General features: G+C 41.2%; 2 protein-coding genes across 2 annotated transcripts; both read right to left on the reverse strand.

Annotated features, from left to right (window-relative positions):
• Positions 1-11,276: 11,276 nt before the first annotated feature.
• LOC133735346 (uncharacterized) lies at positions 11,277-12,592 on the reverse strand. Its single transcript, XM_062162762.1, has 2 exons — positions 12,402-12,592; positions 11,277-12,332 (listed from the first exon to the last, which is right to left on the reverse strand). The coding sequence occupies exons 1-2, from the start codon at positions 12,438-12,440 to the stop codon at positions 11,520-11,522; spliced, it is 852 nt and encodes a 283-aa protein (XP_062018746.1). The 5' UTR covers positions 12,441-12,592; the 3' UTR covers positions 11,277-11,519.
• Positions 12,593-20,438: 7,846 nt separating this feature from the next.
• LOC133739011 (transcription factor RAX1-like) lies at positions 20,439-22,546 on the reverse strand. Its single transcript, XM_062166719.1, has 3 exons — positions 21,981-22,546; positions 21,734-21,863; positions 20,439-21,604 (listed from the first exon to the last, which is right to left on the reverse strand). The coding sequence occupies exons 1-3, from the start codon at positions 22,114-22,116 to the stop codon at positions 20,626-20,628; spliced, it is 1,245 nt and encodes a 414-aa protein (XP_062022703.1). The 5' UTR covers positions 22,117-22,546; the 3' UTR covers positions 20,439-20,625.
• Between the last annotated feature and the right edge of the window lie 3,533 nt (positions 22,547-26,079).

The following is a 26,079-nucleotide window of genomic DNA, read 5'->3' on the forward strand; positions in this document are numbered from 1 at the left end:
TACAACAAGGAGCAGTCGAAACCCTAGGTATATATACCAGGTTTCAAGGACGAATTAAAGACCTCTCTCAAATCAATCAATCCCAGCGATTACAAAGCCTCCCCGGAGCAAACCTTCAACCTCGTTGAAACCCGGTGACTGTGCGCTAGTCCTAGTCTCTCCGAGAGCCGACTGTCAGCATCACCAGACCAACCCGGCTACCGTACTTCCAGTCCCAGTCTCCCCAGGAGCCGACTGCGAGCGCAACCGCCACCGTTACTACCAGCGAAGCAAGGGTAACGCCCTCGCAACCCAGCGAAGCTAAAGTCACGCTTTAGCGCAACCCGTACTTTCTCCAAACTTCCCAGTGATTGCTCTGCTTAGTCTACAATACTAAGTATCGATTCGGTGACGCGAAGAGATCACACCCAAAGTCCTTATCCGTAAGGCAGAAAGTCCTTATCTGTAAGGCTAGAGAAGAACCTTGTGGCGAGGTTGGTGCTCTCCTCGTCCACAAACGCTTGAAGAAGAAGTCAGGTCAAGGGACTACCCCGACGACTGCACCCCACGGTGCTGGCACGCCTGCGCACACGCTCAAAAGAGACAGTTTGCAAGCCAACTGGTTTTTGCGCCAAACATTTTGGCACGCCCAGTGGGACCATACTAGAGTCTTTTTGTGTTTGCCATCATTGGGATGTTAGGGGAAAATCTTTACCAAAAGAAATTCCTAAAGTGATAAGATGGCCAACGTTGCCACCACTGGCAATACTGACATTGATGACGAGTTCGTGCCCCTCATCATCCCAGAGGATGCTAGCATCGATGAACGACTCCGCATCCTTATGGTCGACAACGACAATTTTCGGAAGCATCTGGCAGCTTCAATTGCGAAATCGAAACAACAGATGCGCGAGTTTGATCAGCAACTGATTCGGAATGCTGAGGAGGCTAAGGCTAAGGCGCATGCACAAAAGCTCGCCAAAACGGCCATAGCGCACGCGGCCATAGAGGCTGTACATGGAGAAGATCATCAACAAAATTGTTCTTCTGACAAGAAAATTGTCTCTAAACAAATATCTAATTTCTCCACTGATCAAGCCAAATACTTGGCTACTGACCAGATGCCTGGGGGGCAAGATATTGCCCAGGTTCACCCCCTTGATAACCAAAAGCAGGTGCATAATCAATTTAATTATGATCTTGCTACTGGACGTCATGGCCATGCAAAGGGTCAAAAGCATGATCCACTTAATTATCAATTGAGGCATGGCCCACCTCACTATCATCAATTAAGCTTTGGCCATGCTACTAGACGTCATGGTGAAGGTGGCCACAATCATGGCCAACTTAATTATCAATTAAGTTGTGGTCTTGGGAAGCCAATTTGTGGCTTTATTAATCAATTCTACTTCAATTTCTTCATCAGTGCTTCAAGGCCAAGCGGTGGCTTTGATATATGTGGAGGATACATCTGTGACCCATCTTGCAAGAATGGCCAGAATAATTATTCTAGTGGCCAATTTGGCCTTCGCGACTGTAAGTTTGAGTATCATCAATACAAGTTAACTCTTGTTTACAATTATCTAGCATCAAATTTCTTGCAGGAGAAATTTGTTTATGATACTATACAGTCCATAGAGGCGTCTCAATATGATGCCTGGAAAGAAAATAGAGGCAAACAAATGTTTGATATGCCTATTTTTGTAGAGGAGATCAATTCATCAAATTTTGGTGACTCTAAATATGATCTCAACATGGAGCCAATCTATGATGAATATGATGATAATTAGTAGGACACTCACAGACTGCGAGACAAGATACACTCCGATGGAAAAGCTGTGTCTCACATTGTACTTCTCAGCATGCAAGCTGCGCCACTACATGTTATCCTTTACCACTTGCATCATCGCTCAGACTGACTTGGTCAAGTACATGCTGTCGCGGCCTATTCTGAGAGGCCGCATTGGCAAATGGGTATTGGCTTTATCTGAATTCTCGCAACAATACGTGCCACAAAAGGCAGTAAAGGGACAGGCTATCGCAGACTTCCTAGCACACCACCCTACCTTGGACATCCCCATAGTGAAGGAGTTGGAGATAGCAGCTGTGACCATAACTCGACCAGATTTAGCGCGCATCCCAGAATACGCTATTCGATATCAAGCCACAGCCTCCTTGCAGCCCTGGATACTATACTTTGATGGTTCAAGAACGGAAACGTTAGCAGGGGCAGGGATTGTTCTGGAGAATCCAGCGGGCGATCGTTTTTCTTATTCTTTCCAGTTGGAGTTTAAATGTACAAACAATCAAGCAGAGTATGAGGCCCTTATCATTGGCCTAGAGGTTCTGCTAGAGTTGGGAGTAAGGGACGTTCAGGTACACGACGACTCTTTGCTTATAATCAACCAGCTCCAAGGAAAGTACAAGTGTGAAAGCTTTTTGCTTATACCCTATTTGCATCGCGCCATTGAACTTCTGGATCAATTCGATGATGCGGATTTGGAGCACATACCTCGTGAGCGCAACTTTGCGGCCAATGAGCTCGCTCAATTGGCTACAGGCATTACATTGAAGTATGGCGTTCGCGAGCGCCTTCTGAAAGTCGAGCGCCGCACATTGCCTTCGTGGCTCGCGCGGCCTGGCCCACCGGATGATCCAGTCGTCGCGGTTCTCGAGCCTATAGACGTCGATTGGCGCATTCCGCTGATTGACTACCTCAAGCAACCAGATCCTACAGCAGACAGGAAGACTCGTTTTCTTGCCTTGAATTATTTCCTCAGAGGTGACGAGCTGCGACTGTCACACCCCGAATTCTGAATTTAAGTAATTCATATTCGAAGCATGAACCTCAAATACCCTGTTTATAATCTCAGAATTTTTTTCTCAAAATCAACTGCACATTACACCTCTCAATAATTACACAAACCAAATCCTCAAGCTACTTATTACAGTACACTCTCACCAAAACAAATTATAAAGCTCAAGAGAGCACAATTCTCCTCACAAAACAAATGCTATAAATCTAATACTAATACTCTAAACCGCACGATCACTGCCCTGATTCTCCTGACCTGTAGGATTACCCGCTACACATTTTGAATAGTGTACCGGGAGTTGCAACAACACAAAATCCGGTAAGCTTTTGACAGCCCGTATGAGTAAACAAGAAAGAACTGTTGATTTATTCAATTATATTTACTATAACTCAAGTAAACAATCAACACACTCACAAGGTAACTCCAAAAATCACAGAAACATATAAGTATATTCTCGATGCTTTCTTTTAAAACTCCACATTTGACTGATCACAACCAACAAATATTGCAACATTAATATGTGAAATAACATTAAAGCAAAGCATGCTTGATTCTCTTTTCACTAACACTGTCACACCCCGAATTCTGAATTTAAGTAATTCATATTCGAAGCATGAACCTCAAATACCCTGTTTATAATCTCAGAATTTTTTTCTCAAAATCAACAGCACATTACACCTCTCGATAATTACATAAACCAAATCCTCAAGCTACTTATTACAGTACACTCTCACCAAAACAAATTATAAAGCTCAAGAGAGCACAATTCTCCTCACAAAACAAATGCTATAAATCTAATACTAATACTCTAAACCGCACGATCACTGCCCTGATTCTCCTGACCTGTAAGACTACCCGCTACACAATTTGAATAGTGTACCGGGAGTTGCAACAACACAAAACCCGGTGAGCTTTTGACAGCCCGTATGAGCAAACAAGAAAGAACTGTTGATTTATTCAATTATATTTATTATAACTCAAGTAAACAATCGACGCACTCACAATGTAATTCCAAAAATCAAAGAAACATATATAAGCATATTTATTCTCGATACTTCTTTTAAAACTCAGCATTTGACTGATCACCACCAACAAATATTGCAACATTAATATGTGAAATAACATTATAGCAAAGCATGCTTGATTCTCTTTTCACTAACACCTTCACATATTAATAATATATCACAAATAGATATTTGATCAAAATAATATAAGTACACTTTTCTTTTTAGTGAATTTTCGGATTAACTGGTAACAAATCATAAATACAAGTGCTAGGGTCCAACGTACTATACCCAAAGCACGAGTAAGCCAGGTTGACTGGTAACAAATCACAAATCCACGTACTAGGGTCCAACGTACTATACCCAAAGTACGGGAAAGCCGCAGCATACTAGGGTCCAACGTACTATACCCAAGTATGTATACTCAAAGTAAGCAACCTTCCTAAGAGTATAATAGTGCACTATCTGTAGGGACTAGGGCCCAAGGCTAACTTCCACATAACACCAAAACACATTTACCAGTAATTCACTTAAGCACGGGGTAGTAGATAACACCCGACTTCACAATTGTACTTCTCAGACATAATCAAAATCACCAAAATACAATCTTTATGATTTATAGATCGTATATATGTATATGTACACCCACATAAAGAGACATATTATTTCAAGACAAATCTTTATTTCTTAAAATAATTTCCACATATTCACCATTGGGCATATAAAATAACTTTCACATCACATTATCAACATTTCATTATTCAACAATTAAATGTGAGATTAATATCTTGAATAATATCCAAATCCATTCTCAATCATTTCATCACACCAATCACACGTCAACCAATATATATATTCCACGTAAATATATATATACGTAATCATCCGCTCAGGGATGACCACTAATACCAACTATAGTTCAAGCATAAAAACCGTGAAATTCATTTGTATAATAAAATCATTTTACTTACCTATGGACCGTAGTTGATCAAGTCCATATGATTTAAAACAAATATTTATTCCATAAATATTTTCACACAATTATGACAAAAATAAAGTAATTAAATTTATTCAGTTCGTAATATGAACCACGTGAGGTTTACTCACCTCTAATCCAGTTGCGTCTTCTTAACAGCTAAAACAACAATTTTCCCGAATTGTCCGCCAAATCAATCCGTCGATAACCTAATCCAATAATGATCTTAACTTAGCCAACAACTCATAAATGTAATTAAACGACGATCCAACGGTCAGATCTGAATATAATGATGATCCAACGGTCGGATCCTCACAGATCGCCTTTAGGATCATCCTCCAAAATTATCACGAAGATCCAACGGTCAGATCTTCCTGAATCGCCCTTACTAACATCTCCACAAAATTATATGAAAATCCGACGGTCGGATTCTCACGAATCGCCTTCCGAATCACTATTTCTCAATTATACGAAGATCCAACGGTCGGATCTTCGCCCGTGACCTCACAAAGTCACCGGGACAGTCATACGATCAACATATTAATATTTGAAGTAAAACCGATGGTCTGATCTTCGCAGATCGTAAACCGAAGATAAACGTAAAAACGTTAAATAGTAACGTCAAAACGTAAATCCACTATTTATCAACTTTTTCTAACATGACCAAGTTATACATCAAAACGCTCGTATGGATGCATAGATCATCGCCTAGATAATGAAAACTCGAAATATAGTCTGACGCGCCGCCACAAGCGGTGGTCAGTGGGCGGTCAACGCGGCGGTCAACTCCGGGTCAACCACCTCCGATGGCAGAGCGACCAACTACAAACTTGTTCAAAATGAAAGGGTGATCGACTTCCATACCTGGAGCTAAGCCTGGTTCGTCCTAGATCGTCCTAGATCAAGCGTTGAAGTTGGATTAATCCGGAGCGTCTGATCTGATTCCAGATTGAATCAGAGCCGTCGAAAAAGTCAAACCTTGATCAAGCGCTCTACACCCAAAATCGTCATGCAAGGCCTATATGGGGATGATCAGGAGGAAGAGGAGATCACGAAAATGGGGAGGATCGGCCCGTGCAACGCCGGCACGGCCAAGATCCGGTCGGGTCGAATGCTAGGCTCTGGGGGGCTTCGATCCACGTCTGGGGGCAGCGTCGATGCAAGGCAATGGCACCAGGCGACTGGACGGCTCACGGCGAAGCCAGGGATGGCCGGGTCGTGGCCGGAGGACGCCGGAGGAGGGAGATGGGTCCGGGTCGGGTCAGTCGGGTCGGCTGCGTAGGGAGGAGAGAGAACGGAGAGTTTCAGGGACCAAAATGCAATTTTGAGAAACTTTCGTCCTTCCGAAATAAATCAGATTTTCCACCTATTTATAGAAAAATCCCAATTTTAAAATATTCATAACTTATTCATACGAACTCCGAATATTGCGTTCCACATATGCACGCGATCGTATCGACGAGCTCTACAACTTTCATGAAGGAAGTTTTCCCAAATTTTGAACGTATAAAAAGTCAACTTTCTCGACCCCCTAAAAAACGTTCGTTTTCGAAAATAAAATCGTTCGAACTAATTCCACAACTTCTCCAAGCTTCGTACTCGCTCCCACTATCGTAAAATCATTTCTAAAAATCCATGGAATTTAATTTGGATTTTTCGGGGTATTACAAACACCTTCACATATTAGCAATATATCACAGATAGATATTTGATCAGGATAATATAAGCACACTTCTCTTTTTAGTGAATTTTCGGATTAACTGGTAACAAATCACAAATCCATGTACTAGGGTATGTCTACTATACCCAAAATACGGGTAAGCCAGGTTGACTGGTAACAAATCACAAATCCACGTACTAGGGTATGTCTACTATACCCAAAGCACGGGTAAGCCGTAGCATACAGAGGACAAATCCAAAGTATGTATACTCAAGGAGAACACTTCTTTCCTAAGAGTATAATAGTGCACTATCTATAGGGACTAGGGCCCAGGCTTAACGTCTCATAACACCAAAACACATTTACCAGTAATTCATTTAAGCACGGGGTTGTAGAAATCACTCGGCTTCACAATTGTACTTCTCAGACATAATCAAATTCACAAAATACAATCTTTATGATTTATAGATCGTATATATGTATATGTACACCCACATAAAGAGACATATTATTTCAAGATAAATCTTTATTTCTTAAAATAATTTCCACATAATCACAAGTGGGCATATAAAATAGCTTTCACACCACATGATCAACATTTCATTATTCAACAATTAAAATGCGAGATTAATAGCTTGAATAATATCCAATCCATTCTCAATCATTTCATCACACCAATCACACATCAACCAATATATATATTCCACGTAAATATATATATACGTAATCATCCGCTCAGGGATGACCACTAATACCAACTATAGTTCAAGCATAAAAACCGTGAAATTCATTTGTACAATAAAATCATTTTACTTACCTATGGACCGTAGTTGATCAAGTCCATATGATTTAAAACAAATATTTATTCCACAAATATTTTCACACAATTGCGATAAAAATAAAGTAATTAAATTTATTCGGTTCGTAATATGAACCACGTGAGGTTTACTCACCTCCAATTCCCGCTGCGTCTTCTAAAAGCCAAATATGAATCACAAATCGTCCGTCGATCACCTAATCCAAAAATGATCTTAACTTAGCCAATCAATCATAAACCACACAAATACGGAAATCCAACGGTTGGATTCTAATTTAATGATGATCCAACGGTCGGATCGAAATTACACGATGATCCAACGGTCGGATCCTCACGGATCGCCATTAGGATCATCCTCCAAAATTATCACGAAGATCCAACGGTCAGATCTTCCTGAATTGCCCTTACTAACATCTCCACAAAATTATATGAAAATCCGACGGTCAGATTCTCACGAATCGCCTTCCGAATTACTATTTCTCAATTATACGAAGATCCAACGGTCGGATCTTCGCCCGTGACCACACAAAGTCATCGGGACAGTCATACGATCAACATATCTAAATTTGAAGTAAAACCGATGGTCAGATCTTCGCAGATCGTAAACCGAAGATAAAACGTAAAAACGTTAAATAGTAACGTAAAAACGTAAATCCACTATTTATCAACTTTTTCTAACATAACCTTGTTATATATCAAAACGCTCGTATGGATGCGTAGATCATCGCCTAGATAATGAAAACTCAAAAAAAGGTCCGACGCGCCGCCACACCCGGAGGTCAGACGGCGGTCAACGTGGCGGTCAACGCCGGTCAACAACCTCAGATGGCAAAGTGACCAACTACAAACTGGTTCAAAATGAAGGGTTGATCGACTTTCATACCTGAAGCTAAGCGAGATTCGGTCTAGATCGTCCTAGATCAAGCTTGGAAGTCGGATTAATCCTGTGCGTCCGATCAGATTTCATATTAAATCAGGGACGTCGAAAAAGTCAAACCTTGATCTAGTGTTCTACACTCAAAATCGTGATGAAAGACTTACATGGGGATGATCAGGGGGAAGAGGAGATCACGAAAATGGGAAGGATCGGCCCATGCAACGCCGGCGTCGACGTTTTCCGGTCGGGTCGGTTTCGCTCGTCTGGGTGTCTTCGATCCAGCTTTCGGGGCAGCGGCGGAGCAAAGCGACACCAGTGGGAGGCTGGGATTGGAGCGGCGATCACGGAGAGGGCCGGGTCGTGGCCGGAGGATGCCGGGAAGTGCCCTTTCCGGCCGGGTCGGGTCGGCGGAAACCCGGCGGGTCTGAGGCCGAGAGAGAGAGACCGGAGGGACTATTCCGCAAAATTGCAAACTTTCGTCCTTAATGAAAAATCAGAAAATTTTCCGCTATTTATAGAAAAATCCCAAATTTCAAATATTCGTAACTTATTCATACGAACTCCAAATATTGCGTTCCACATATGCACGCGATCGTATCGACGAGTTCTACAACTTTCATGAAGGAAGTTTTCCCAAATTTTCAATGGATAAAAAGTCAACTTTCTCGACCCCCTAAAAAAACGTTCGTTTTCGAAAATAAAATCGTTCGAACTAATTCCACAACTTCTTCAAGCTTCGTACTCGCTCCTACTATCGTGAAATCATTTCTAAAAATCCATGGAATTTAATTTGGATTTTTCGGGGTATTACAGCGACGACGTGGGGAAGATGGCGTAGACTTACGATGTGTCTATGGCCGCGAAGCCAAGAGGTTGATGCGCGAAGCGCACACGGGAGTATTTGGAGCCCATCAAGCAGGCCCCAAGATGCGTTGGCTTATCAGAAGACATGGGTATTATTGGCCCAGCATTTTGAAGGACTGTATCGCGTTCGCGAAAGGCTGCCAAGACTGTCAGGCGCATGGTCCAGTGCAGCACATTCCCAATATTCCCATGCAACCCATTATTAAACCTTGGCCTGCCCGAGGCTGGGCTTTGGATTTGATTGGGATGATTCACCCTCACTCCTCGCTCCAGCATAAGTTCATCATTGTAGCCACTGATTTCTTCACGAAATGGGTTGAGGCTGAACCTTTGAAGGAAGCTTCCGGCGCTACCATTCGCCAGTTTATCTTTCAGAATATTATTTGCAGGTTTGGCATTCCAGAAGTGTTGGTCTCCGACAGGGGGGCAGCATTTATGGGCGGTGAGGTAGAGAAACTTGTCAAGGACTTGGGCATCCAGTTCGTCCACAGCACACCATATTATGCCCAATCCAATGGTCAAGCAGAGGCCAGTAACAAGATTATTATCATCTTGCTCAAGAAGATGTTTGTTGAAAACCCTAGACAGTGGCACGATACGTTGTATGAGACCTTATGGGCTTATCGTACCTCCAAGAGGAATCCCACTGCTACGACCCCCTATGCACTAATGTTCGGTCATGATGCAATCTTACCTTTGGAAATCAACGTCCAGTCTTTGCGCGTCCAAGATCAGCATCACTTGATCGGGGAAGATTATGTTCAGGCGATGTGGCAAGAACACGAGGATCTCAGCGAGCAACGTTTGGCAGCTTTGGACAACTTGGTCTTGGAAAAGCAACGGATTGCTCGCCCCTATGACAAGAGGACGCGTGGCCGTAGTTACAAAGAGGGTGACTTGGTTTGGAAGGCTGTTTTGCCTTTTGGCGAGAAGTTGACCGGTCGCGGTAAATGGTCTCCGCGATGGGAAGGACCCTTCGTTGTTCATCGCATTCTGGAGCGCGGGGCCGTTCACCTCAAAGATTTGGATGGCGACCTCCACCGCAATCCCATTAAGGGGCGTTTCCTGAAGAAATACTACCCTAGTGTTTGGGAGTTTGAAGATCCACCGGATCAACCTTCTTCTCAGACAGGGGGGCAACCTTAGTCTCCCCAGGTTCGCTTCATCCATATTCAGGCCTTTTCTGTGGCCTTAGTATCCTGTACTTGCTTCACCTACGAATACTAGGGGGCAACACTCTATACATTCAGGCCTTATTTGAGGCTTTATTTTTGTTCGGGCCTTATTTGAGGCTTTATTTTTGGTCAACAATTTCAAATTTCTTGTTATTGTTGTCAATTTTTCTTTTCTTTGACATTATGGTGTTAAGAATGCATGTAATGGCCTATACCTGAGGCCTTATTTTATACATTGATTTGCAAAAGTGTTAAAAACTTTCATTCATAAAGTGGCTTTGTGGCCAAGAGCAGTACAAAGTGCAAATCAAAATAATTACATTTGCGGTTTACAAGGCCAGAAGTGGCTTAGAATAAAAACCATAAAGTTACAGATCTACTAAGAGTTTCTGGATCTTGTGGTAGCGAGGGGGCTGTGCTCGGGCATTCATACTCTCCTTCTCTTCACCCACATGCCTCCTCTGATCTGAGTCGCAGCCGCTACCGTCTGTACCGGACAAAAAAGGAAGGAAATAATCCATCGCAACCTTTCTGGTTGGATTATCCTCCGGGATGGAGATGGTCTTCACGGAGAGTGCGACTCACAGCCACATCTACCTCCAGAGGAAAAACATAAGTCTTGCAGTCAGACCCTGGAGGTAGGCTACGGAGCAAGAACAGGCGACCCATATTGGTCTTCCGCCCTTCTTCCTCCTGCTCCACGCGGGCAATCTGAGAGAGGGGACCCCTCAGAATCGGGTTCCGCCGCGTCGGGAGCACCACATGTTCTTCAGTCTAAATGAAACCGGTGGATTTCACCGCGACTTCCAGAGACCAAAGACATGTGGTTGGACCTGAGGTTAGGCCATAAGACCTACCCAGGTATTGAGGTTAAGCCATAAAGCCTAGGAATTTGAGGCTAAGGCTGATATCGTGAGGAGAAGATTGTAGAAACTGGAGGAAGAGAAGTAGAGATTGTGATACTATTTCTGGGAAACCCATATTCATTTGTGTATATCATCTCTCCAGAGTGCAGGTATTTATAGTGTCAGTCTCAGTGGCCTTGACCGTACGATGGGCAGTTGTGATATTCTCACTGCCATCAATTAGCGTATAAATTGGTGTTAAATGCTAAGATCTCGGAAATGAAGATAATTGAAAGCGCGTGGGAAGCGGGGCAGTCTCCAAGGAGGTAACCGCTCCATTTCGAGATTATCTTTTCAATCTTTTCAAACAGTTTTAAAAGCATTAAAACAAATTAAAGCGCTGAACAGTTTGAGAAGTTAAGTTGATATGTATTTGGGCCAAGCAATGTGGGCTAAATATTAAGTTAATAATAATATTATTGTTCATACGAAACATGGGCTTAATTCTAGAGGCCCAAAAGTCTGCGGCCTGCATGGGTCAGGCGAAGGAAAAGTTCATCTAAACGAAAACTAGCATCCGCAGCAGCTTGTGAGGCTTGTTGGGCTGCCACACGAGCCTGAGCCAGTTCCTGGGATAGCGTCTCGAAGGCAGCGAGGGGTTGTTCTAACTGAGGCTCCGCATGAGTAAGCCTGGTAGTAACGTCAGTTAACCGGGCTTGAAAAGCCTGAATCTGGGACCTCAAGTGGTTCCTTTCGAGCGTCAGTTCCCTGATGAGGTTAGCTTGGTCACCCAAGAAATCGCGCGCGGTCTCTGTGTGCTGAGTGAGGTTCTGATAGTGCGTCTCGGTCTGCCTAGCTTGCGCGTTCGCGACTGCCCGCTCATTGAGCCCTTGAGGAAGATTTTGCAGCAGTTGATCGACCTCTTGGAATTGATCTTCAGTGATGGCTCCCTCGCGGAGAAGTACCCTCAAATATTCTAAGACTCTCACGGGCGCACCAGGAATCAAGATATCAGGGCCCAGGAAGCGACGAAGGCCTTCTCTAGCTTCATCTACGACCCCAGGAGGGGTCACTTCGAGTACGCGAGCTAACCTTTCCAGAGTGGAGGGAGTTGGTTGCTCAGCGACAGGGGCCTCAGGAGGCTCAGCGACAGGTGCTGCCTCTGGCACTGGTTCAGGAAGGTCTCCCAATTCTCCGGCTTCAGCGACTTGGGGGGCAGGGGGAGGAAGTTCCTGACCAACCATATTAAGAGCGGGCTCAACAGCTTCTGCCTCTACAGCTTCAGCTACAGCGTCCTCAGTGTTGAAGGCATTTGGATTCTGAAAGAAGGTATTGTCAGAATATTTAAGCCAGGAAGTAATAATGAATTAGTTGGTTAAGGGAAATACCTCCTCGGCTGGGGGCTCACGCACAACGACCGCTGGCATTGCCTCTGGGTTAGCTTCGCTGGGAATAGGAATTGAGTCAGGCGCTATCTGTTCCAGGACAGGTATATCGCTTGGTTCCTTGCGAGGTGCATCCGGTAACGGTACTCTATCTTCGGCCTCAGGCGAGCTATCATCTATGATCTGTACTGGGATCAAGGCCAACTGTACATTACTGGTAGCGCCCGCAGGAGGTGGAGGGTTGTTCGCAATAGTTGGCGCTTGGGCTTGGGAAGCAGATGTGCCTTCACCAGCAGCTGAAGATCCTTCTTCAGTGTGTCTCGAGGACCTGTGGCGAACCTGCGAATGAGGATTGTTACATGGTCGCATAGAATGAAAAGAAATTGCTAACAAGTACTGAGTGTGCTTGTGTCTTACCAGTCGGTCAGCGATTGGTTCATCTTCTGCCTATAGGTCAGTTCGAGGATCAGAGCGACTGCGTTTCCGAGCCGAGAGGGCGGCGATCTGTTGGGGTCAGAAGATTAGGTTTGATTCGTGGAGGAAGTATGATTTACTCAAACAGAAAGTTCTTACCGTCTGCGAGTCATCATCATCAGAGGAGGATTCTTTGTCTTCAGGCTCTGTCATTACTGCCTTTTGTTTCCCAGACTGGCCAGTGGCTTGGAAAGTGTTGGCTGCGCGACTGCCAGAAAATGGCGCGTTTCCCTGGAATAGCAAAATTTGAATTAAAAGGGAAGAGCAAATGAACAAAGGACAAAACATGAGTCAGGATATTTACCTCTTGAGGGGGTTCGAGGATTACGATACCAGCCTGGGCCTGACGTGGGGCTCGCGCTGGTCGCGGAGCCGGCTCAGCAGCAGGAGGAGGAGCTTGTGCAGCGTCTTCAGGGACGCAAGCAAGTAGATCGACGTCGGCAGTATAGGGGTATCGCAGTTCCCCAAAAATGGCAACGAATAGCTCATCATGCTGTTGCCTCCAGCAGTTAACAGAAACTTCTGCCCACCATGCCTCGTATCCTTCCTCAGCCCCATCCACAGAGTCAATCTCTTTAGCCCAGTCAGGGAGATCAACCAGTGCGAGTGTGCTTTGTGCTGGCGGAGGCCCAGAGAGAGGCCCAAGTCTACGCCAAGAGGTGTTGTAGTTCCAAGCATCATACAGAGGGAATGGCACTAATTGAACAAGGCCGAGTTGGCGAGCGAAGTGGTTGGGAGCGTAGAGCTCGTAACTGAGTTCGTCAGCGGCAATCCTGATGTCTGAACAGGAGATTGCGCGGCGAAAAGCCAAGCGCGCGCGATCACTGTAGCGAGAGGCGCCAGGGAGAAATCCGTGTTCAAGCGGAGCCGGGAATCTTCTACTCAGCACTAAGTCGCAGTATGGCATCTCGTGCAGAAGGTACAAGTATGTGAAGCACTCAGAATAAGGAGGGGATGTGTACCTTTCATCGCGACTGAGCCATCGTCCCAGGAGTTGATCAGTAGGTGGAAGCAATGGGATGTCGTCGCGACGAAAATATGGGAAGTAAATTTGAATCCAGAAGTCAAGAATCCAAAAAGGGCCAGAGATGCTAGTCCCGAAGGGATGCATGGTGGCTTGGTACAAAGTGCGATAGAGGGCACCCAGCACTGGTTGTCCTAACCCCACGCGGCGACCGTTGTAGAGGGCCGTTGCCAGAAAGGTCCAGGCACCAGTGGGCTTACATGAGGAAGTACAGAAGATAAACTTACAGAGCCAGTACTCCAAGAAAGCAATCCCGCCAGTCGCATTGTGCTCCTGGCGGTAATAAGCCAACCACGGCGGATAAGAGCCGCTATGAGCGCTGCGACCATGTTGGGCCATGGTGGAGGTAAAAGTATCAGAGTCGAATTGGCCATGCAGATAAGGCTCGCCGTCGATGGGTAGGCCAGTGACGGTGAGAATGTCCAATAAAGTGATACTCATTTGGCCAAATTGAAAATCGAAGGTGTTGGTGGCGGTGTTCCAAAAACAGAGAAAGGCAGCGAGTGGCGAACGATTGCCACCGAGCGGAAGACGAAAACAAAGATCGATAGTATGGGTGATACCTGCTGCGTTCCAGCGAGCCAGATCTCAAGCTCGCGCTTCACGATACCAGGAAAGCTCCGCCGCACTGATAAAAGATGGCCAATGCCCTATTTTTGATCGATGATTAGGGGCACTCCAACTGGTAAAATCCCCAGGAGTCTTTCGGAGGACTGGGATGGGGCGGCGAACAGGTAAGCCATAGAAGGTGATGGCGTCGGCCGGGAAAGAATCTCGCGGTGTTGGACCCAGTCCGGCATGGTTGTTCAAGAGTCTGAAGAGCAGGGGTCTCTGGATAATGGTCTGGAGGACCAGGCTGGCACCGATGTTGGTTCCCCAAGAATGGGCGGCCCGTTCATTCAGTTCTTCTTCTTGATCGATAACTATCTTTTTCGGGGGAGCCATTTCTGGGTTTCAAAGAGGAAGATGTGTGCAAAAGAGGGTTTCTGGGTTTAGGAGACTAAAAGAGTTTCTGATGTGACAGGTTTGAAGTGGCTGCGGATTTAAATAAGAGATTTTGTGAGGGAAACGATACGACAGAAAGGCGTTTTCGCGAGCGAAAGGACGCAACCCTCATTAATGACATCGTTTCAAGCATTGAACGCGTCGTTTTAGTCCCCTTCAATCAGTTACATTTTCATGGGCCTGATTTCGAGGCCTGGGGGGCAATGTTTGAGCCCAAAAGTAATTTTGGCAATATCCTTTAGTGGATCTAGCACAGCGGGCCGATACCTGCGGCCCAAAAATAAGCCTACTGGGGTTTGGGTTACAGCTTCGCCCATTCCGGAATCCATGAGGAAAACGAAACCTTATTGGAGTCAGGTAGCAGAGATTGACTAGGAAACTTCAATCAATAATCCTTCTACAACAAGGAGCAGTCGAAACCCTAGGTATATATACCAGGTTTCAAGGACGAATTAAAGACCTCTCTCAAATCAATCAATCCCAGCGATTACAAAGCCTCCCCAGAGCAAACCTTCAACCTCGTTGAAACCCGGTGACCGTGCGCTAGTCCTAGTCTCTCCAAGAGCCGACTGTCAGCATCACCAGACCAACCCGGCGACCGTACTTCCAGTCCCAGTCTCCCCAGGAGCCGACTGCGAGCGCAACCGCCACCGTTACTACCAGCGAAGCAAGGGTAACGCCCTCGCAACCCAGCGAAGCTAAAGTCACGCTTTAGCGCAACCCGTGCTTTCTCCAAACTTCCCAGTGATTGCTCTGCTTAGTCTACAATACTAAGTATCGATTCAGTGACGCGAAGAGATCACACCCAAAGTCCTTATCCGTAAGGCAGAAAGTCCTTATCTGTAAGGCTAGAGAAGAACCTTGTGGCGAGGTTGGTGCTCTCCTCGTCCACAAACGCTTGAAGAAGAAGTCAGGTCAAGGGACTACCCCGACGACTGCACCCCACGGTGCTGGCACGCCTGCGCACACGCTCAAAAGAGACAGTTTGCAAGCCAACTGGTTTTTGCGCCAAACAGGTTTGACATGTTTAGACATCCCACAAGATCACCTTCAACTATGTTAACACTACATTTTCCTGAAATTCTCTTATGAACTTGTCACTTATAGAGCATAATTTTTAGAATGTATTCCGATTAACATAACACTGAAACCTTAAACAATTTTTTTTTGGTAAACCTAGACAAAGGAGGAAATTTATTAAAAACATAAAAGAATACAGCCACATGGGGGACATAAACCTTAATCCAAAAAAGTATATATGTAACATGAGATACAAGAGAAAAAACCTCATATCTACAAGCCAGTCATACAAACGATTGGAAATTAGGAACCGAAACCTCGAACAAATATTTTTATGTAATTATTTTGTTTATTTTAAGAAAAAAGATTGCATTGTTTGATAATTCGAGAAGTGTTTAAAAATCATTATTTGAATGTTGAAAAATTTTGGCGAGGAAATAAAAACATGCGATTTTGACAAAAATCGTGTGCATAGTCCACAATTTTTTTGTAAAAACCATGGTCTTGAATTTGTTTTTTCTTGAAATTATGTTCCAATTTTTCACTAAAATTAGGACTGAACTGTAGCTAGTAGATAACGTTTTCATTTTCTTTTTCATCTTGAGGATAAATAAAAAAGTTTGTTTTTGATGTTATATATGTCTGTGCTTAACTCAATCATTGTCTCCTCATCAATTGGTTATTTGGTTCAATGAAGTGAAAGGTACAATTTGCATCGTCCATCTTCTTTCCAACTTCACCTCGTAAATGGTATAACGTGCATCATCGATCACACCCCTCTACAGTCGCTTGCCGTCTTTTTACTATTATGCTCTGTAAACTCATTTTATTATTCTAGTAGTATATACAGAGAAATCACTTTTTCAGGTTCAGCATGCAGCACGACAAAGTAGCAAGAAATTTTCATGTTAGTGAGTGTCATTATCACTGTATATTCAAATCAACTCAGGATATTATATATCTTGCTGCAGATTGCTCTGAATCTTCGATATATGTTTCTAAGGATTTGAATATCTACAGAGGGACAATTATTTGATTATAGAATGGAAAAGTTGAGACATAAGTCGTCATTTGGTTCTTGTCTTGGGCCTCAATCACGGATGTTTCTGGTGTTTATATTCTGAATCGTCATCAAGTTGACGGAAATTACAAATATAAATGATATAGATGTTTATGTGGCACTACAAGTCATTTTTGATATCTTGGTTTTTCTTCGAGGACTTTTCTGTTATGCTTCTTCTTCGTTTGGGATATTCCTTTTAACTTTACAGGAAGAAAGTAGATGGATATATATACAAGGCTAGCTAGCTTAGTTTTCAATTCATAAGCCTCAGAACTACTGGTAATGTCTCCTTAATTTGTTTGTTGGAGTTTCTGTATGTCCACTATATGCTTATTTATTAAATAGTAATTGTAATATTCTATATAGATGAGAGGGGCTGACTGTATTTTATCATTTTACAGAAGGGTTTTACATATCTCAGTGATGAGCTTAGGATTCAGTTGAATCAGTTCTAACCATTTGATCAAGTACCTGATACTCTAGTTAGTAATTTTTCGTATTATACGCGAATAAAACACGTACTTACATTTTTTTCAAAAATAATTCCGTACTTCCCATTTTTGAAAGGGACTCGTTAAATATTTCGTACTTTTGAAGCCAAAAGTATTATACAAATATACTATATATGATTTTTACGTTTTTTTTTTCCGTATTTTACACATATTATTGAACAAAAATTAATATAAATTAATATTTTTAATTATTTAATTAATTAAAATTATTTTGCCGAACTTTTCAACGAACTATTTGATAAAATGTCCGAATAATACACGTAAATATTTTTCGCGTACTATACACGTCCCGTTTAATTTTTACTAACTATGCCTGATACATATAGATGTACTTCTACACACACATATATCTTTGGATTTCAGTGTTTTTACATCACCAACATTGATTCAATTACATATTCATGCCTTCCTGGCTCCTTGGTGTCCATGATTCTTAGAAGTGACCTAATTAAGGCTATTTAATTAGGGATACACACTCACACACACACACACACACAATCAATTATCAGCTAGGTCATGTGGTGTAAAGTCATAAATAACCTCACTGATATCTCACATGTACATGGACAATTACAATTGAGCTGGCCGGATGTCTTCCTTGCACAAGGTTCCTTCCAATTTTGTGAACCTTGGTATCTTAATTCACCTGTTTTTGGGCCACAACGGAGATTAGAAGAATTCGTCTTCTTTGATACTTACGTTCAAGAATTTTTCATGTTCAATCGAAATTTATTGAGGAAGACGAAAGCTTATTGTTTTCCAATTACCAATCAAGCCGATAACAAAGTTAATTACTAGCTAGCTATATATAGAATTAAACATTACTAACTACATGAAATCAACCCTTACAAACTTTATACTTAACTTGGATTGGAGAGTTTGGTCTTAGTTAATGGGACCAACATTTTGATTCTTCAATGCCAAGCTTGATGAAGCAGCTAGCTGGCTACCAATTTCAAAATATAGATGTCAACCCACCCTAACAAATCATGACATATAGCTTACCAAACATTACTTCAAAGTATGTTGCAATGTCAACACAGAGTAACTACTTAAATCCACATATGAACTGTAATCAACTATTGTCCTCGTAGCAGTCAACCCGAAAATAAATGAGTTTCACATAACATTATATGCATTCTTAAGCATATATGCATAGGAGGCCACTTCAATTAGGTTTAGGAACTTGGTTGAGAAGAGCTAGCTAGCTGGAAGTAATAATAAACTAAGGTGGCAGTTAAACAACAATCTACCTAGATTAAATCTATATGCTAATGAATAAGAAACTGCCTGCTGTATATATTCATCCAAGAAATTAAGAATATACTGTTGTATGATATTGATTGAAGCTAATTGATTAAAGACTTGACATCCATGGCCAAAGCACATGCATGCAACTCTCATCGACTGACTGAATTGATAGTTATTGCACTTAATCGGAGCTTTGTTAGGTAACAATCTCTTTCGATCGAGCTCATTTGCACATGGCTTTTCGAAGAAAGAAAAACTCTTCAGGATCATCATAGAATGCATCGTCTTCCTGAAGAAAAACTACCACATTATAGATACCATCGTCTTTCTGTTTCATGCCATGCATTCAAGCTCTCCTAAAGTAACTGTAGAATTACATAAGAATGCATTCATCTTCACTTTCCCACAACTAATACTTATGAATTGGTCTGTCAGTACATACCAGACTAATCTACACTGTTTGGTTAATAGTACGTTATATATGACTTGTGAGTATATAGTTGTGGCTGCTGATCATCAAGGCAGTTCTACATAGAGAGGGTAAGGGCCGTCTACCTATATATAAGCATGTAGCTGAATCTCTCCCAGTACTGAGCTAGGGTTTCACTACTTCCATTTTCTTAGCCTCATATAAAGAAGAGACCAAGAGTGTACTAATCTTCAATGTTTGAATCCTCAGCATGAATTGCATAATCAGAATATCAGATTAGCATAAACTCTCTACAACAATGCATTTTATAGACAAGAAAAAGATCATTTTTACTAGAATACCTTAATAGATAAGAAAGTTGGAGATGATATACTAACAGCTGGCATTAAAGTTCTGAAGCTAGCTTAAAGTTGATGCAAGAGTGTACTGATCTTATACAAGGAAGAGACCAAGAGTGTACTGATCTTCCATGTTTGAATCCTTAATTACCATGAATTGCATAATCAGAATATCATATTAACAGAAACTCTCTAGAATAATGCATTCTACAGACAAGAAAAAGATAATTTATACTAGAATACCTTTATATATAAGAAAGTTGGACATGATATACTAACTGGCACTAAAGTTGTGAAGCTAGCTTAAAGTTGAAGCACATGAATGAAACATTTTTTTTTTTTTTTTTTTTTGGCTAAGATACATGAATGAAACATTACATCCCACATTTTTGAAATCGGTAACATCAAGCTATACAATATATTTATTCTTACAGAATTAAGCACATGAAATTGGTAAATTAGTTCCAAAAGTTTATCCTCTTTTACTCTCTCTCTCTCTCTCTCGCTCTCTCTCTCTAAAATCAAACTGGGGTGGCCTTAATTTGCGAGCCATAGTATAGTATAGTCCTGGAAGCTACAACGATTAGCGTGCATAAGTGCTTGTTCCAGATATATATATTATTCACTTTTAAAGAATATTACTCAGAGAACATGCTAATTCCAAGAAGTTAACTAGCTAGTTGCCAATATCATCCTATCGGAAGGTTTCGAATGAACATTGTGATCACCAACATAACTATAAAAATGCATGCTTAATTACAAGAAAAACGCATACCCTTTTCCTTCTTGTTCGTTACTTCTTTCAACAAATGCTAGCCGATCCCCACTGTTAAATAGTAATATTTCTTATCATAGGACTTCAAGCTGCAAAACCCTAATTCAACATTAACAAAGGAATTAGGTCTGAAAATCTAATCACATTATAGCAAATTAGATCGATCAAATAGCTCACTCAAAATGCACCCATTGTATATAGCAACCCTGAATATATCAGTAGAACAATCATGGCACATCAAAAACAGACCTAAAAATCAGATGAATATTAGGGTTTACTTGGGACTATTGCTACAAAATCTATTATTACATTAATTAATGTACACCATCATGACTTTATTGTACCCCATCCCCAGGGTAACTACCGCTGAGATTAGCGCATTGATCTTGAGGCATTATCATTCTCTGCATGCCTTCATGATAGTCTGAACCTGAGGCAGCTAGAGGAGGAGGATAAACCAGCTGCATCTGATCACCACTCCACCCAATCGTACTTTGATCACCATAACTAGTAATAGTATTAGTAGTACTGCTAATCGGTCTATCATTCATCATGATCATGACGTCTTCACTGTATAAGAATTCCAGCCCATCTAACTTTTCTGGATCAATATTGTACACCATGTCCTTAAGCTCGTTCGACAGAAAATAGTTACTACTTTGCCCTCCTTGAAACATGTTCACAGCACCACCATATCCAGCATTATCCGCGGGGTTGTTGTAATGGTTCATCTGTGCAAATTGGCCCGGGTTGCTGATATTGTTACTGGCTAAAGCCGCAATCAGGCTAGCAGATGAGTGCATATTGGCTGCCGACTCCTCGTGATAAATCTGTTGCGTTGAGCTAGGAAATTGATCAACTGGGAGTTGAATATCGCCATTCGAGGAGTACACATCTTGGATATTAGGTTGAGCAACATTGTCGTGATGATCTGAATGAAATCTTCCTCCGAGCTTGATAAGCAGTTTTCGGATAGACGCGTGGTCATTGAAAGAAGGTACTACTACTTCTTGGTTTGGTGATGAGTAATTGGGTATCGATGGTACTTGGAGCACCGGTAGCTCGGGCCAGTAAGGGTATTGGCTAGCTGCTGCCACAGGATTCACCATGGAATTATTGTTCCCACTACTACTACTGATGATGAGACCTCTTTTGATAATTTCTTGCTGTTTTAGACCTGCAGCGGATCTACGCGCAGCAGCCTGGTGTTCCTTGCGGTGCTTTCCCAGAAGCTTTTTCTTCAGCCTTGTGTTCCAGTAGTTCTTTATATCATTATCAGTTCTTCCAGGCAGTTGTGCTGCAATTATAGACCACCTATATACATAGGTATACCGAGTATCCAAACTGTTAATTAAAATTAATGGCCCAATATTTATACATGTGGTATATTTGAATCAATTAATTAGGGCTAGCAAATAGGAAGTTGTTTAGTTATGTACGTACCTGCTTCCAATACTTATATAGAGGCTGCAAATTAAGTTGTCCTCTTCTTCAGAAAACCCTCCATGCTTGATGTTCGGGCGCAGATAGTTTAACCATCTCAGCCGGCAGCTCTTCCCACATCTCTTAAGCCCTAATTCACAGAACAAACAAACTTAATTACTTACTTTCATGTCACAGCTAGCTAGGTCAGGTAACCTCTAATTTCATATAAAGAAACTATATATGATTGAGAAGAAGATAAGCATACCGATCTTTTGAGGCAAAGCAATCCAGTTACCACCAGTGCCGTGTAGTTCAATATACGACTTGAGCTTGGAATCTTCTTCAGGTGACCACGGCCCTCTCTTCACGTTCGTTTTGTCACAACAAGGAGCTCTCCCCATCTTTTATTTCTTTCGAAGAGATCAAGCTTGATCCAGACTAGCTAAACCAAAAGATCAACAACTCAGTACTGTTATGAACATATGATGAGAGGAGGCAAAAATAGCTTGCTAGAGAGAGATTATAAAATGGTGATCAAATAAAGGGGATAAACATGGTTCCCGGAATAAGGCCAAATGGAATTTGAAAAGGGTGTGGCAGAAAGCAGAGAAAGTTGAGTGTTTTGAATAGAAAATTGGGAGAAAAGGAGTGTGCCAGAATGGCTGAATGGGAGAAGCTAAGGATTTTCTTCTTGTCTTTCTTACTCTAGAATATCACTTTTCATTTATACCATCAGATATCCAGGGGCTGCTACCACCTGATTAATTTTCTTTTCTTGGAACTACAAGTCCAACAAGCTCATCCTCACCATCCATCTTAGGCTGGCTAGTTCTGTATATGGGGCATACTTTAATAATTTGAACATATACCATATTGTATATATAATTGAGACATATGTCTCTCTGGCCTTTCTAATATATATTATTATATCATATACACTAATCATACCGTATTATTATATTAATTAAATGTGTTCAGAATCAAGGGAAATTTAGATAGAATGCCTGGTCGGCTGGTCATATGGTTAGGAATTCTATGCTAGCTTATCAGTTATTTTGTACTTTTCGAGGGGGGGGGGGGGGGGGGGTGATACCTTCACCCACCCTGTGCGTGCCCTAAAGTCACCAAAATGAACTTGCTCATAAAACATATAATAGTGAAACTAAGTTCAAAATTTTTATATGACAGTTTTCTCGTAAAACAATAGGATATACTAGTTCATTCAAAAGGATTCAAGATTCTGGTACCCAGAAACCAGAAATCTAAGAGTCAAGCATATAATGGAAGAAAACCTCCATGCACAATGAATCAGAACAGTGTCAAATTTAAGAAAGGGTACCAGCAATTCCAGCTGCAACACTGCAACCTAAATACACAGACGACAACTCCATTGGCAACATGATCCCTCAGATATCAAAGCCACTGATAATTTTGATCAGCTTTCAATTCCTGATCAAAATTGTGAGATCGGGCGAAGGCTAAAGAGAGCTTTTATACCTAGGGCGGAAAAGAAGGTAAAATCGTCATTTCACAGTGTCGGCTCGGCTTGAGCCGGCACTGTTACTAAGCCTATGAACAGTGCCAGGAAAAATAGAGTATAGTAAATTATATATGTTTGTAATCTTTACGAATTATGATCAATAATTTAGGATGATTTTGATTCACAATTAACTTATTATAAAGAGACTAGCGATACTGATGGCAAAGTGGAAAAAATGACCCATGTGTGGAAAAACGTGTTTTAAGAATTTGTGAGCTCAAAAGATAATTGTCTGTGGGATAGTTCAAGATAAATTGAGTAAATTTAAAAAAAATAAATTGATAATCAATAATCTAATGATTCATGAATCGTCCATTAAAACTATATAACATGTCGGATACATCAAAAGAATTAATACTACATATATAAGCATATATATATATATATATATATATATATATATATATATATATATATATATATATATATATGTTGATCTGCATCGCTAGGACTCTAGATCTCTAGAAGCAAAATGACAAGCCGTTAGCTAAGATTGGAAACAAAGTCGAAATTAGTACGTTGATCCTTTTTGGTAGGTGACCAACAAGAGAAGAAGAATGCGAACCAAAGAGAAACCAACTTAATATGGTCGATTATGACGGCTAGTTTCTACGATCAACATCAAGTACCAGGTAGGCATAGGAAGCATAGGCCCTAAACTGACCTATAGTAGTGGCCTGGATATTTAGTTTTCGCTACCAGTGGAAAACTATGAATTTGAATCTACGTCTTTATGTCAACGAGCAAATTAAACATGCGTGATGCGTGTAAGTACTACAAATCTATGCAATTTTCACCATTTTTTTTTTTTACTTCTGAAATGATCAAATTCAAAGACCATTAGTATTGTTATTAAGATGCAATGTATGTATCGAAGTTGGTAGCTTGCTAGTGTCAAATCTCTGGCGTCACTTGCTTGACCTTTGCTTTGTAGCTCGTCAATCTTCGATCTCGATCTCTCTTTCTCTGTCATTGTTTTGTTAGTGCTTGACAGTCATGCATAAATCTCGCAGCCATAAATATCAAGCAAGCAAGCTAGGTATTAGTAGTGTTTAATTTGTCTGCGCTGTCTCTCTTTTGGGCTTTTGTCTAAAAATGTTTATAGCTACTTAATTGGCTAGCTAGCTCATCCATTTATATATGATCTAAGCTTGACTCCCTCAAATTTGAAATTTAAGAATTTTTGTATTTTTATCATGTAATTTAAGGATCAAAGCCATCCATTCTCTAATTTGCTATTCCCATATATTTCTCTTTTGTATGCGTTGAATAACTATTATAGAAGAACAGAGTTGTTCAATAAGTCACGACCAAACATAACATATCTCTCTCTTAGTTGTCTAGATATATATTTCCAAACTTGAATGGACCTACATGTTTGAACAGTATCCATGAAGTAGCAAGTACTCTTTTTTTTTTTGACAATCTTAATTATTTTTCTCATTCTGTGTACAGCTAGCTAGTTACCTCGAGGCAACTTCTTTCTCATTAGCTTTATGGATTTTCTTTCTCAGGTTACATTTTACTTACAACTTTTCAAGCCCTTTCACACGATTATATGTTTGGCTTTTCGTGATCATCAAATGGGAACCCTAATCAAAACTCACCAAATTAAGTTGATGTGTTCTTATGTCAAACTAAATAATTAATTGATCAATGCATAATTTGTCACGTACGTAAGCTGTAAGCATGCATGACCTAAGCGTTATTCGGGACTTGATTAGTTTTCTACGTTTGTTTGTCATGTTCATAATCGTAGGGGGGGTTTCTACGTTCCATTTGTACAAGTATAGCTATAAATATCCTTCTGTGGACACAACTATATAATTGATTTCCATTAGCTGATGGAGGCCTGCATGGTTACCCTCAGGATCGATTTAGGTGAAGCAAATCTATGAAGAATAAGACATTTTAGTATATTGAATTATACCTCTTTAACTAATCGATATAAAAAATTATTTAACTTAGTGCATGGGTGAATGTATTCCGATCAAAAGACTAAAAAGTTTTTTCTTGCAATTGAGAACTAAGATCGTATTATGAATAACCCAATAATAAAATACCAAAATTCATTAGATACATAGAATTAACAATACAATTACCTATGAAGAGAATTTAAACTTCAATATTTTTTATGGGAGTCTTTTACTGATGACTTGTTCATTATCAATTGTGCATCATTTTTTATTTTATCTTTCATTGGAGGATTTTTCCAATGTACTTTTAGTCGGAAAATGTGTCTCCGCTTTTATATATGTAAACTCTTTTGAGACTATGTTGGAGGCCATAAGTTCATGCCTAACCCGCCTTGGCGCAGGGCCAGCCCTAAAGCTAATAATTGAAAATGAGATGAGACTGATTTTAACTACACCGGTATGCTAATGATGATGCAAACCAGTGTTTAGTGAAAGCAAGAAGAAGCAGACTAACAGTCGATCAAATGAGGTTGAAGCTATAAACATTTTATATATGATGTGTTATATCTAAGCATGCCTCCCTCAAATTAGACAATTCATTCGTTAATCATTTTTGAAGATCTGCCAGTCAATAAACAAACTCACCGCTTTGAAAGACCCGGTAACATATAAATGTACAAAACCATCATCCAGATGAGGAGATGTGGTTCCGTATCTATGTGGCCATCTGGAACTTTAGAATCAAAATGACCTATTACTCTGTTAGGCCCAACTAATTTCATGTTCCGAAGGCCCATGCGGCCCAGTTATTTTTTGTTTATTCCTTTATACTTCTTTTTAATTTGAAAGATGCAAAAGCCTCACCACGATCTGTAATTAGAATTCCAGAAGTGGTGACGGATCAAAAA

Source organism: Rosa rugosa, chromosome 3, assembly GCF_958449725.1.
Source record: "Rosa rugosa chromosome 3, drRosRugo1.1, whole genome shotgun sequence".
Classification (NCBI taxonomy): Eukaryota; Viridiplantae; Streptophyta; class Magnoliopsida; order Rosales; family Rosaceae; genus Rosa; species Rosa rugosa.